We start from the raw sequence: 13,805 nt of genomic DNA, 5'->3' as shown, positions 1-13,805 counted from the left end.
TAAAGAAAAACAACACTGGAGATATATTCTTTCCTTAAAGTAATAGGTGAAACAAAAATTTATGATGTCATAGTTCCGACTTATTTTTCTGATAGTTTTCCAGATTTGTTAAGGACTGCACACGGCACCCTGATACGAAAGTTGCTCACTAGGTGTATGGTTTGTCTTGAAGCCCATATACATCAAATTTGCCAAACAGTGTGATGCTGTGTTCATGAGCATTCCTGTCCTGTTAACCTGCATATTCCTAAGGAAAGTTAAACGTACACTAAGTTTTCTTCATTACAGCCATAAAGATTTTCTTTTGGCAGAGAGTAGAACGATTTGTTTCGTATGTCAGTTGCTTCAAAACACACATTTCCTTGAAGATCTATTTGTTATCTGTTCTACTGCTTAGTGTGTTTCTCCACATCATCAGGTGGTTTGAATGATCAAATCCCCATTTTCATCTGCATTTTATTAACCAATCAGGTAAATGTCAGCCAAAGACATCTGAAACCACAGATCCCAAGCTACATGGCACAGCTTTCTTCCTTGAGGTTGATGTAAGCATCTAGCATCTCCTGTCTCCCAGCAACAACACACATAAACTAACCCCCGCCTCTTTCCTTTCCTTCAACCTCTTCCTCGTCCTCCTCCAAAGCCTCTCTGAATGGCTCAACGCTCCTCAAGCACACGTACGTCAGAGGTCTGCTCGTTTAAAATTAGAACTTTCAATAAATCAGCATCCACCGTGGCTTGTTGTTTTAGAGCTGTTGTGAATTTAGTGTAAATGTGTAACCAAAGTGTAAAGGATGCAGCCTTGCAGGGCAAACACACTTACACTTACACAGATAATAATATGTTCTTTATTAGATCCTCCCGAAGTTGCTCTCTCTGGTTAATCCTCTTACGGTCGTACATGTAGAGGCAGTTGAGAGGAAATATGTTCAGCCCTGCTAAATACAACAAAATTCCTGTCTACACAGAAAATAGCCCACTGCCGACTATAAGTACAGAGTCAAAAGCAAAACTGTGGTTTTGGTTGCGCAATCAATAAGTCTAGACACAGCGCTTGTTCAGTCCTTGTGCATACTGAGTTTTGAGTCACTGCACTGTCCACTCATTTTATCATGTTACATCTCCTCATTGCTGCCTGTCTTGACTCTAATTAAAACTGATTGTCCATAGCAGCAGAGTCGCTCGTAGAGGAGCAGAGGATGTGGAAGACAGAGAATTGACCAGCATCCTGGACACCTCTTGCAGATACACGGCTGATGTTTCATTACTCAACACATAACATTGCTATGTTGAAAGTCAGTAATATGCCTTTTGTTTTTTAAGTTATGAAATCATAATAATAATATGCATTTGAGCCCTCAATAATTCAAACAGCATTACACATTTCTGCATTAATAGTTTTGTTTTGTCAATTAAAAAATAGTGAGCTTTACAGTTTTTCTCGATTGCGTAAGCACGATTTTCAAAACAGGGCCCGGTGTTTCAAAACACTACACACAATCAGCAGAGAGAGAGAGAGAGAGAGAGAGAGAGAGAGAGAGAGAGAGAGAGAGAGAGAGAGAGAGAGAGAGAGAGAGAGAGAGAGAGAGAGAGAGAGAGAGAGAGAGAGAGAGAGAGAGAGAGGTTATTCCCCAGTGACTGACCATGACGGTTCTTACAGTTTTTCTCGATTGCCTAAGCACGATTTTCAAAACAGGGCCCAGTAATTCAAAACACTACACACAATCAGCACAACCACTTACCCAATCAGCAGAACACCTCAGACCCTTTGCAAAGTCAAACACTCTTACATTTCCACAATTAAACCACAACTACCTCAAAAAATCATGATGGCACGATATATGTTGTGATCCACACCCAACACCACAAGGCCAACAAGTATTGAATTTAATCCTGGTGGTCGGGGTATGTTGCAGGAATTCAAAGCGCATGAGACCAGGGTTCACTATCTGTGGTTAAGGCATCAGAAGCACTCTGGTTAATGTTATATAAAGATGGGGTTTTTGGTTAAATGGAAATAAACAGGTTGTGTCTGAATTCGTTGAGAACTTCGTTGAAAACTCAAAACTGTCAAACTGCTCTTGTGGCCGACTGGATCAATTCTGCTGTTCAACAGTGTTGTTGTGAACATGGCTGGTCAGCTGACAGAAAGAAAGACAAAGGATATCTGAGACAGGAAAAGGAAGCAGAGAGAATGCAGTACTGACGTCATGACAACAAAGGTTGGGGGATGGTGGGTGGGGTCTCCGGGTAATACAACAAACCCAGAGCAGCTATCAGAGGGTAGTGCTTGGAATTGCAGTAATTGTTAATGGTGAGAAAATCTTTTAAAGATCCTCCTTTCTATTTTTTCCTCCCCTTGTCCATCCCAACTATACAGTCATTCAGCCTACAACCTACAGAGTGAGGACATTTTGGCTGGTCCTCACATTCTGACGCACTTTTAATAAGCTGTTTGAGGGTGGAGTTAGGTTAGGGCAGTGGTTCTCAAACTTTTTTTGTCATACCCCACTTTGGGTCTAGAATATTTTTCATTCCCCACCCCACAACCAAATGGGCCCAGTTTAACATGTGTATTTACATTACATACACATGAACATTAAATCCACATTACTTTCAGGAATTTTGATGTTCAAATAAAAACAACAACTTTTTGTGACGTTTGTCGCTTTTTTCAAAGAATAGTGCAATAACTTTACTTAAATTCAACTTAATTGAAGTTCTTTTGGGGACATTTATCACTACATTCCTCCATCAGTCTTGAGCAGCCGGGTGGAAGCTCACATTGTCCCAGATGACAATGTCACACACGCACACACACACCCCGCTCCTGTTATTCCATGACGGCCTAATAGGATGATGATTTTAAAAAATGAACTCACGTTCATCATATGAAAACTGATTCGTTAAGTTCACCGTTCGCGAAAAATATGCGCAACATTCACAGCACTGTACAGGGAGCCATTGCAGAGGGGCTGAAGAGCTGCAGGTCTCCGACCCCTGTCCTACCCCATTGACTGTGAAACCAAGAGCAAGACAGGCTTCTTCGTACTTTCTTTTCAACTTGGTTTTTGACCACCGTCTCTTGTTTGTCCCTGACGGGCTGCTGCACGTGAACGAGCTCTGATCTCCTGTGTGTGTCTCTGAGCGAGTGAGCGAGTGAGTGGGCTGGGGGGCGGAGCCCCGGGGCCTGAGAGTGTGCGCTGTACAGGGACATAGACTGTATATGGGAGCCACTCCAGAGGGGCTTTAGAGCCGCCCGCGCTATCAGAGCCCTGGCTACGGCGAAAGAACAATTTGTTTACTGCTCCGGCGGTAAAGTTATACGGACGTTTAAACATTGGTTCGGCTATAATATAAGTTCCGCCTCACATTTCCCCCTCCCGGTCGCGCGCCCCACGTGTTATGCCTCCACGCCCCACCAGTGGGGCGCACCACACAGTTTGAGAATCACTGGGTTAGGGTTAGGGTCAGAGTTAGGGTTAGACATTTAGTTTTGATGGTTAGGGTTAGGGGCTAGAGAATGCATTATATCAAAGAGTGTCATTACTACAGTTTTTCTCAGTTGTTAACACACAAAAAGCGAAAATTCGGCACAATTTGCACAACCTTCACTTCATGTACCAATCACTCGACCCAATTTGGCACTACTTCACACTCCCTTATCTGCATTAGACTCTGACTTTCATTCTTTACACTCTGATGTCAATTACACATCACCTTGTTGTCAAAACACTACACACAATGTTCAGTTGTTGCACACACTTCTCGAGTAAAATCTCAAAGCATCAACCTACAACACACAAATACTCAAATCTCTAAACATTCAGGTCTGTTGAGCAATTTCACCGCATTTACACAGCCGAACAGGAGACTGAAATTGTAGATATGGTTCGTGAGAACAAGTCTATCACACTATCAGACAAATAAAAACTAGGATCCTGGCTGACCATGCTACATTTAGAAACGTCCAGACCGTCAGCGTCTCTACATTGGAACGTATTCTTCATAGGAATGCCATGCGGATGAAACAAGTGTTCAGGGTCCCATTCGAACGGAACACAGGCATCAAGGAGTTATTGCGAGAGTTTGTGCTTGTAAGTACCAACATTCAGCACTGACACATGCATGTATTGTACCTGTAATCCAATATTGTTCCTTTTCTACAGTGTCTCACTGTAGCCCACTGTGTTGACCTCTCTGTGTCCATACTGTAACTTGCATTCTCATGCTGTCTGTGTCAGCGGATCCAGGAACATGACACAGCTCATATGATGTACCAGTACATCTTTATTGATGAGGTAGGATTCAACCTGGTGAAGAGGAGGCGACGGGGCAGAACCTCATTGGCCAGCATGGTGGGAACATAACAATGTGTGCTGCAATGAATCACCATGGGGTCTTGCACCGTCATGCCCACCTAGGGGCCTATAACTCTGCCCGTCTCCTCGTCTTCCTGGATGGCCTGCATGACCTGCTGGTACCACCTAGCCAGATAGATGACCCACAGCGGATCGATCACGTTGTCATCTGGGACAATGTGAGCTTCCACCGGGCTGCTCAAGTGCGTGAGTGGTTCCAGGACCACCCACATTTTTCCGTTCTATACCTTCCACCTTATTCTCCTTTCCTGAATCCCATTGAGGAATTATTTTCAGCTTGGAGGTGGAAGGTGTACGAACGGAACCCACAGGACCGGGTCCCACTGCTCCAGGCCATGGAGGAGGCCTGTGGCGACGTGAGTGTCGAGGCCTGTCAGCATTTTGTGTGTGAGGTTTTTAGTTTTCTGTGTGCAGTTTTGAGAAAGCCGTTATTGTTTTGAAAAACGTGTGTTAACAATTGTGAAAAACTGTAATTTTTGTGAAGGGGGGGGGGGGGGGGGGGGGGTAGAGCAGGCCGGTTTACTGTTCTCTGTGTGTACTGAAATAAACCTTTTTATGCTGCATATTTGTGTGCTGTTTTATGTTTGACTATGAAAAAAGTAGGCCTACACTGAGATATTTTACAAAAGGAGAAATGGATCATTCTCCAGAGTCATTGTCTTTCATATGATGTGTTCCATTTTGATGATTGTGTTTTCAATTTTGCACTTCAGTGTGTTGTAAATGCTTGGTAGTGTGCAAGCAAATGCTTAGTTGTGTGTACTCAATGAATGGTATGTGTGTGTCATTTGAAAATATTGCTGTGTGTACCAAATGAAAACAGGAGTTCCATTTTGTGAACAGTTAAGAGATTTGATGGCAAAAAGTCATCTTGCAAAGGGAGTGTCAGGTTTTGCATTTTGTGTGTGAGGTTTTCAGTTGTCTGTGTGCAGTTTTGAGAAAGCCGTTATTGTTTTGAAAAACGTGTGTTAACAATTGTGAAAAACTGTAAGATAGAAGTGTGTGTGTGTGTGTGTGTGTGTGTGTGTGTGTGTGTGTGTGTGTGTGTAGTCGATGTAAAAGTCTCTTGGAAAAGCCCCGAGCATATTTACGCTCTGCTATAAAAGGCACAAAAAATAAGTATGGCTCATCAAATGTATTCTCTGAAATTAATAATCCACTAGCTGGTGCTGTTCAACATGACGTCACTGGAGAAGCATGAAATAGAAACCTTTTGAATAATACGAAACCATCTGTCCCAGCTGCAACCTCTGACCTTCCCACTTCTGTGTTCAGGGAAGTTATTCACCTTCCTTTGTTCCAGGCCATGACATCTTCTCTCCTGAGTGATGTCACGTTTATCACTTCAGTGTCTTTTAGTTTGTGTACATGCGTCCAATATAGCACAACAAGACATTGAATGATTTTCAGCAAACCTGGTTAATTACTTGGGAGGTTATATCGAGTTGTTGAAATTTCTGAGCTGATTGGTCAAAGGTCAGAGCCAACAGTAATAGGGTCTGATTCCCACTAGTGCAGTGCAGGGTATGCATCACTCCTCTGGAGAGTTTCATTTCAACCATCACTGCAGAGGTCCGTATGGCTTTCTCGTATAAATGTATTTAATACTCAAAGGTTATGTTAAATCATTTGTAATATTGTTACTTTGAAATGGGTCCCCTTCCCTGTGTCATGCTCATGTACATTCACCCAGGAATCAGTTTGGATTTGGAGCAGAGAGAGACAGTTGGTCTGACAAGAGGATGTAAACTGATGCAGTCCAGTTTCATGTTGTATAATTACAGTAAATAAAATCTAAAGAGAGCTGCTGTGTCACAGCGTTTTCTTGGTGTGTTGCCTGAACTCACTACATGTGGGTCTTTTTTTTAACTCCTGCTAAAACAAATGTGCATGCTGTCTGGACTGAGGTTTTTACAACAGATGACGGTGGAAACTCTTCCGAATTCTTCCAGGTGCCAAAATCAACAAAAATGAGAAGTCCCTTGTAGGAGCTTTAAAGTGTAATGAGAAGATATAGTAAGTAAAATTAAATTAGCACTCCAATGGTAATTTTGATTAAATTATGATGTAACAACAAAAAACACAATTTCATTTTAAATAAAATAAACTGTTAAAAAACTAACATTTTAAAGTAATTGGCCAAAGAGACACTGCTTTATGAACACTAAAAATAACAGAAATAACACATACTACTATGTAACAGCTATTCCTATAAGTTTAAAATGTAAAAAGAGAATTTTGTGAGAAATTGGACAGATTCCTCATGGATATAAAATGGGTTGTACTAGGCAGGTACAACTTCACTACATATAAATCACAGACCAAGATAAATATATTGGGTACCATGAACCAGCTGCACCTTGTCTGTGATTCTCTGTAACACCAAAGATGTCAAGAAGTCATCGGCCATTATTAAGACAGGACAACACTGCGGTTCTGTCCTGCCAACAAAGACGTCCACACACATTTGAAAAACATGTTAAGTACTTGTTGTGTTTAGAGGGAACATATTGTAGCAATTACCCAAATGTTTACGTGCCTTCAGGCTCTTTTATCATCCTTCCCCTTTATATCCTCCTCTCTCTCTTTCGCACAGATGTTAAATTATCTTCTTCCATGAATTTTTCCTGCAGTTAATTACAAAGCAAAGTACTCAACTATTCTGGTGAAAGACAGATTGTCCCCTGCAAGATTCTGCTCTGGTGATGACATCCACACTTACTTGTGGCTGTCATGCTCTTTCTTCCTTTACCAACAGATGACGGAAACACTGCACAGCTGCTGTTCTGGATCTATACTTTTTGGTTATTGCAGAGGCCACCGGGGTCTCCCCACAACAGCCAGAGATAAACAATTCGCCCTCAGCATTCTTTATTCTCACTTAATCAGTAACAACCATAAACTCAAAACTAAATTTGCCAGCTACTTCAGCTCAATCTCTCAGGGTCTCTCACCAAGTGTGTTCCTCTAATGTCTCTCTCCCCTGTGTTACTCCACATACATATGAGGCAATTGCTCTTCAAGACTCCTTACAATTTATATCTTCATATTTTATTTTCTCATACTATGACAGAAATATCCTTTAAGTTAGTTTGACTTTAAATATTTTAATGAGAATGTAATGGTAAATGGATTTGTATTTAGTATATAGCGCTTTTCTAGTCTTGATGACCACTCAAAGCACTTTACAGTACAGTTCTACATTCACCCACTCACAAACACATTCATACAGTGCATCTATTCGCAGCACTTTGTTATTCTATGGGGGGCCATTCGGGGTTCAGCATCTTGCCCAAGGACACTTCGGCATGCAGATGGGTCAGACTGGGGATCGAACTGCCGACCTTCAGGTTGGAGGACGACCACTCTACCCCTCAGCCACAGCCGCCCAGTAAAACTTGCAAAATAGCATAAATGTCATCAACGAATTAATGCATCAAATGGACAGCATTTTTTCTATTGGTGTTGAACCTTGTGGTTGGTTTGAGCTATATGGTAAATTTGAAACGGATTAAAAATTGTATTGAGATTATGTCTTATTTCAGTGTAATTCTGCAGGTTATAGGTCACCTAAAGGTGGAAAAAGTTCTTACATGATATATGTTTTTTTACATAAAAACAACCTATGTAGGTATATAGATTGTTCAGATCTTTATAATTTTATATATTTTTTAGATTCATACATGTATATGTATATATTAGATCTAATAATGAATGAGCAAAGTTTTTTTTTCTTGACTGTTGTTGACTGCAATGTTATTATAACCAATGATGAAATCATAACCATTGGAACCAAACTGTATCAAAGAAAAATTATCATTTGAATCCAACTGTTCTTGGACATGGTCAAAAATGGGTATAATGTCTATAGCCCAGAAATCTGGTTCTGAGAGAGACAGATATGATGTCAATATAAATCACTAGTCTGCTGTGCAATATAACGCTTTCTACTGATTCATTTAGAGATATTAACTTCCTTTACCCTAATTTGCTCAGAGCAAAAATATTGAGCATCATCCTTCCGTCCAGACTGACCTTTCCACGAGAAATGTAACTCACAGGTCCCATTGACACACCCTCCTCTAATAAACTACCACTTTAGGAGCAGCTCACAGAGCGGGGGCAGGGGATTCAGTTCAAGACAGAGACCTTGAAATTGTGTCTGAGAAGCCAGCTCCTATCTGCAGGCCTCAGTATTACTCACCCTAACTGCCTGCTCCAGTGGTACATGAGTAGCCATTTTAGATCGGGAACACATAAAGCAGCAGACACAACCATGAATTATGCATGAAGGGAACACAGGCCTGATGGGAAATTGCACATCCTGGTGTTGTTGTGACATCATTGGCCACCAATAGAAGATTATGCTGTGAGTCATGTTATTAAGTCTATGAGCAGCCTATGTACTTACTACATGTCATGTACTTACTACTATTCTACTATATATATTATGTGGACACATAATAGTGAAGTATATAAACTACATACTAAAGTTGGAATATGGTCCAAAAATTATGGATTATAGTGAATTTACTTTATTTCAGATTTAAGACTTTTTCACATTTCACAGCACTTAATTGTTATAGTGCTGGGAAATGCACTTTCTTTCCAAGAATGTCGTTTTAAGTATGAAATCAAAGTTAGCCTAGCTTAGTAGAAGCACTGACAGCAGTAGGAAGCATCTAACCTGGTTTAAATTATTGTCTAGTAGTGCCTCTGAAGCTGACGAATAAAACTGTTACCGCTCCCTCTCTTTTGACCTACCACAAACATGAAGGCAATAAGAAAAAAAGAAAAAAAATTACAAGTGAGCATATTAAATACAAACCATGATCTCACTTCAGCTCAGAAAGAAAGCGACTGGACACCTTTCCAACTGATAAAAATCGATATATTCTAACCATGATTTAAATGAACAACTACTGTTGTCATGTGACAGTCATTCAACACAGTCATCTAACAGACAGCAAGGAGGCTCTGTCTAATCTACGTAACACTAATGGAAAACCAACATAAAAATCAAACAACAGGTCGTCTACAAAAGGACTAGACAGAGAAAATAGAGATGAGATGACAAGCTGAATTGGAATTCTATTATAACTACTCTTCTGTAAATAAGCAAGTATATGGTTACCTTTAATATAAGGCTTGCATATATGTAGTCTTCTAATATGACAATATTGCCACTGCAAGAAGCTGTGCTGATGTCCTACAAACAGCTGTGTGATTCAACAGGAGAGAGTGAGCTCTCTGCTGGTCAATGAACAGCACTGATCTTCCCAAGTCATTTACATAGAACCGCAGTGGTTAAAAACCTGGTAACCTCACCTCTCTAATTCATGCAACTCTGCACTGATCCAGAGAACTTTATCTTAAATGATAGCTTCCAACGCGAAACAAATATCTTGCAGGCAAAAAGTTATTGATTCTCAGGTGTGAATATTTAATTTAATGTATATGTCATCACAAAACCTATTACATCGACAGTCTGTGTAAAATGAATTTATTCCAAACTTAAAATAATTATATATATGTGAACAATGAATAAGAAAACAGTAGTAGGAGTGATGTGGATGAAACTAATCAGCACTTTGGCATCTGGAACATTTGAACAACGATACACTTATTAATCCCAAACACATGCACAGTCACACTACATGCAGATGAGGGATATTTGTCCTCTGCTTTTGACCCATCTGGTGAACATAGCAGGACACACAGAGCAGTGAGCAGCCATGCACGGCACTCGGGGAGTAAGAGGCCTTGCTCAGGAGCACTTAGACAGTGGGGGTAGGGAGAGTCCTCTTTGGACTTTCGAACAGATCCAGGTGTTGTCCATCCAGGTATGTTTTATTGTCACTGCGAGGATTCGAACCAGAGACCTTCCAGTCTGATGTCAGTAACTTTCTGCCCATAGTCAAATTTTTCTGCCACTAGTCCACCACCTCTCCCTAACCAGAACAATTTAAAAATAAAAAGAAGAACAGCTACTGGACGGTGTGGTATGTTTTGTATGTTTATATCTAACATGGATCTAAAGTCCATAAAGTGTATGCTTGCACATCAATAGTTCCATTGTTCCTCCAAACAATATGTTTCACTCCTTATATTGCTCACAGTATGAAACAGTTTTAAGCCAAGCTTTTCCTGATCATATTACATACTCTTCTGAGCCTGACTCCTAAAATGTTCAAAGAAAATGAAACTGCGACAGCATATGTGTTTAAAATGTAGGAAACCAATAAATCAATTCAGGCTCTCGTGCTTAGCAAAAGCTAGCACAGTTTCCATGGAGACGAACCCCAACCCCCACCACCCACCACCAGATAGCTGCAATGCAATACAGGAAGTGCAGTGATGGAGGATGCTGTGCGACACTCTCCAGCGTGGCACATTAACCTACTTCCCCACAAGCCGGGAAATAACCCGGACACAGAACCGGAGGAGGAAGACGAGCAGTACGAGGAGGAGGAAGAAGAGAAAAGATGGCGGAAGGAGGGGAAAATGAGTAGAAGAGAGGGAAGGAAAGAGAGATGATTGTGAGGCAGAGAGAGAGGGCAGACGGGGTGGAAAAGGATGGATGGCAGGGAATGAGGAATGGTGGCGATGCAAGGTGTATAGAAAGGAGGGAAAAGGGAAAAGATGGCTGAAGAGGACAAAAAAGGGTAGAGAGACAGGACAGGATGAAGGATAGAATTGAAGTATAGTGAATATACTTCTCCAATTAGCCCTGACCTTGTAAATGTTGTTGGTGAAAAAGTAATGCAATCTGGATCTGACTGGCTCTCCAGTCATCCTGCAGAATAACTCTTATTTCATAATTTCTTAACGAGCCTTGATTACACTAAAGCAACCGCGTGTACAGGATCAGTGCCGTCAAACACAGAGAATCAAATACTGCAGTCAGAAAACATCCACTCAAAGCTAATCAATAACGTATACATGCTGTCAAATAGAGAACCACCTGATAAATACATGCAGTGAAATGTTGATGATCAGATAAAAAGACAAAACAACAGTGGTCAAACTCAACGGCTGCCCTGTAGTATCCTGATGACATTCATCCCCCTCTGCCCATGTGCAGAGCATCCCTCTGCATCCCTCCTCACTCAGCGGTCCTGATGAGAGGATGGCGATTGCATCCCCCACTATCATCTGCTCTGCCTCTCCTCATTTTCAACCAATTCAAAGATCTTCATTCGACACAACCGCATATTACAGCACATTTTTCCTCACACACAACAGGGGATGGTTCAAGTGGAGAGGGCTCTCCTGTACATTTTAGCATTTTACCCAGAGGAGAAACACCAAAGGTCTTTGACTTTTACACATCTGAACATGTGCAATACACAGAGGAAGATGAGGGGAAATGACTTACCGACATGAGTGATGACACTCTGCACCCTCTGTAGCAGCTCCTGTACCGACATCTCGTCTTCTCTGAGCCAGCACAGCATCTCAGGGTGTGTGTTGCATCCACTCTCCTTTCCTCTCTCACCGCTGCCACGCCTCCTCTTGTCCCCCTTCCTTCCTCAACTCTCTCCAACGTTTTTTTTCCTAATCCAGTCAAGTTTTATCCTCAGCTTTGCTACTTGTTGTTCGTAGTTGTCTCTTTTTTTTTATTTATCTTCCATCAGACCTCTTCCCTCCATCATCCCAGCTCCTCCAATCCACATGGTCACAAATCCTGAGGATAGTTATGATGATGCCTATCACAGACATTCATCAAAACAGGGAGCCTGGGAATAAAAAAATAGCTTGTAAATCAGGTACTGGTGAAATAAACATCAGCTAGTCAGAGAATATGATAAACAATTGATCACTGTTGAGTCATCATCTTCATTTATCAGCCAGTTGACCAGCAAATAAACATACTGCCTCTTTTGTGAAAAGAGGCAGTATGTCACCATGCCAACCAGCAAACTAGGAAATTGCTGAATTAAACAGTCAGGAAATAATTTTCAAAAAGAGCCAGGTCGTTAATAAATTTGTAAATCACACAACAAAATAACCATCCAGTAATTCGATTTTAAAAAGCTCAGCAAAACATCAGTTACTGAGGCACTTCTTCAAACCTTTTCATGATGCTGCCAATATTCTCCAGGTCACAATAATCCTCACGTCCAAGACATGTGTCACACAAAAAAGGAAAAGTTGCTCCAATGAATGTCCCATGTAAGTCCCCTCCCCTGACAGAGACACTCCTCAGGCTCTTGGTAGGAAACACTGCTGATGCTCCTCTGATGATGCTGTGTTTGTTATAATAAAGAAGATGAGTCACGAAGAGGAGGGGGATGGTAACGAATCAGAGGGCTGCTATACCTGCAGGGCGGAGGGAGAAACACATAGGGAGAGTGGGGGGAGGGATGGATTGATGGATGGGGAGAGGGTTACTAAGTCCAGGAGGGAAACCCTTGAGCTGGACTGTACAGGGAACGGAGCTGCAGAAACACACTCCCAGTTTATTAGATTTGGAAAGGAAAACACAAATAATGGAGAGTACTATTGTGCAGCATCTCAGATTTCACCATCATTATATCATGGGAGCACAAATTAAACACCATTCCTCACCACTGCTTTGGCTGCCTGGGTACCTTCAATACCACCATATAGCAGTGCTAATCCCTGAGGCAAAGCCTGCCAGGGCGTTAGCATCTCATCACAAGAGGCTCCAGGGACTGGGAGCCAGACACCCATTAGCCTGAGACATCTGTGCACAGCCACTTACTGTGCTCCCTCTGCCAGCCAATTACAGGCAAGAGGCTTTCAAACAATAGAAACATGCAGCATCATTGGCACAGCAGCTGCAGACAGACCATGTATGAAGTTTTTTCTGTTCATTCATTACAGCATTTTATTCGGCTCCTGGTGGATTATGTGCATGTTTCAGGCTAAATTGGAAAATAAATAACCGGAGAAATGCACGTGTTTACAGTCCAGTGCAAACTTAAAGTGAGATGAGATACTGTGCACGAACAAAGCACATTAATGTGGGTGTGGCTGTGTATTCGACTGTTCTAACCTCATTATATACAATTTACTAACCTTATACTCCTGTAGCTGGTGTTTGTTCTCATACAGACGGGAAGCCCAGACTCTGTGCGTAATAGTCACATTGTTCATAATTATTTCATGTTTTGATTTATTCTATGATCATCTGCAGGTCAGTTCTTATTTCTGATTATTAAATACATACGACTTTTGTTTGCCTGCTTTTGTAAACCAGCGTCTTGAGGTCGCGTCGAAGATGGACGAGGTGACAAAACATCCCGGCCGCCCCCTGTGGCTGTCAGCAGAACAGGTAATAAAGTAGAAGGCTTGACAAAAGGACAGTTCCTCTATTTGCAAGAGCACAGGAAAGGCGGGGCCGACTCCAGCATCCGCAGCATCTGATTGGAAGCCACAACATGACGTCGGCGGAAG

At 41.6% G+C, this 13,805-nt stretch overlaps 1 protein-coding gene across 2 annotated transcripts in view; it reads right to left on the bottom strand.

The window, feature by feature from the left end:
* Nucleotides 1–11,855, bottom strand: part of mcf2l2 (MCF.2 cell line derived transforming sequence-like 2) — a 133,441-nt gene extending 121,586 nt beyond the window's left edge. Inside the window, exon 1 of one of the 2 annotated variants that reach the window (XM_053429955.1) lies at nt 11,761–11,855. In XM_053429955.1, the coding sequence (XP_053285930.1) occupies nt 11,761–11,839 (79 nt within the window). In that variant the 5' untranslated portion in view covers nt 11,840–11,855. The remainder of the gene's footprint in view (nt 1–11,760) is intronic. The other variant, XM_053429958.1, reaches the window with a different exon arrangement.
* Between the last annotated feature and the right edge of the window lie 1,950 nt (nt 11,856–13,805).

Source organism: Pleuronectes platessa, chromosome 9 (assembly GCF_947347685.1).
Source record: "Pleuronectes platessa chromosome 9, fPlePla1.1, whole genome shotgun sequence".
NCBI classification, from domain to species: Eukaryota; Metazoa; Chordata; class Actinopteri; order Pleuronectiformes; family Pleuronectidae; genus Pleuronectes; species Pleuronectes platessa.
The sequence above is the reverse complement of the archived record's forward strand: the minus strand, read 5'-3'. Positions and strand labels throughout refer to the sequence as shown.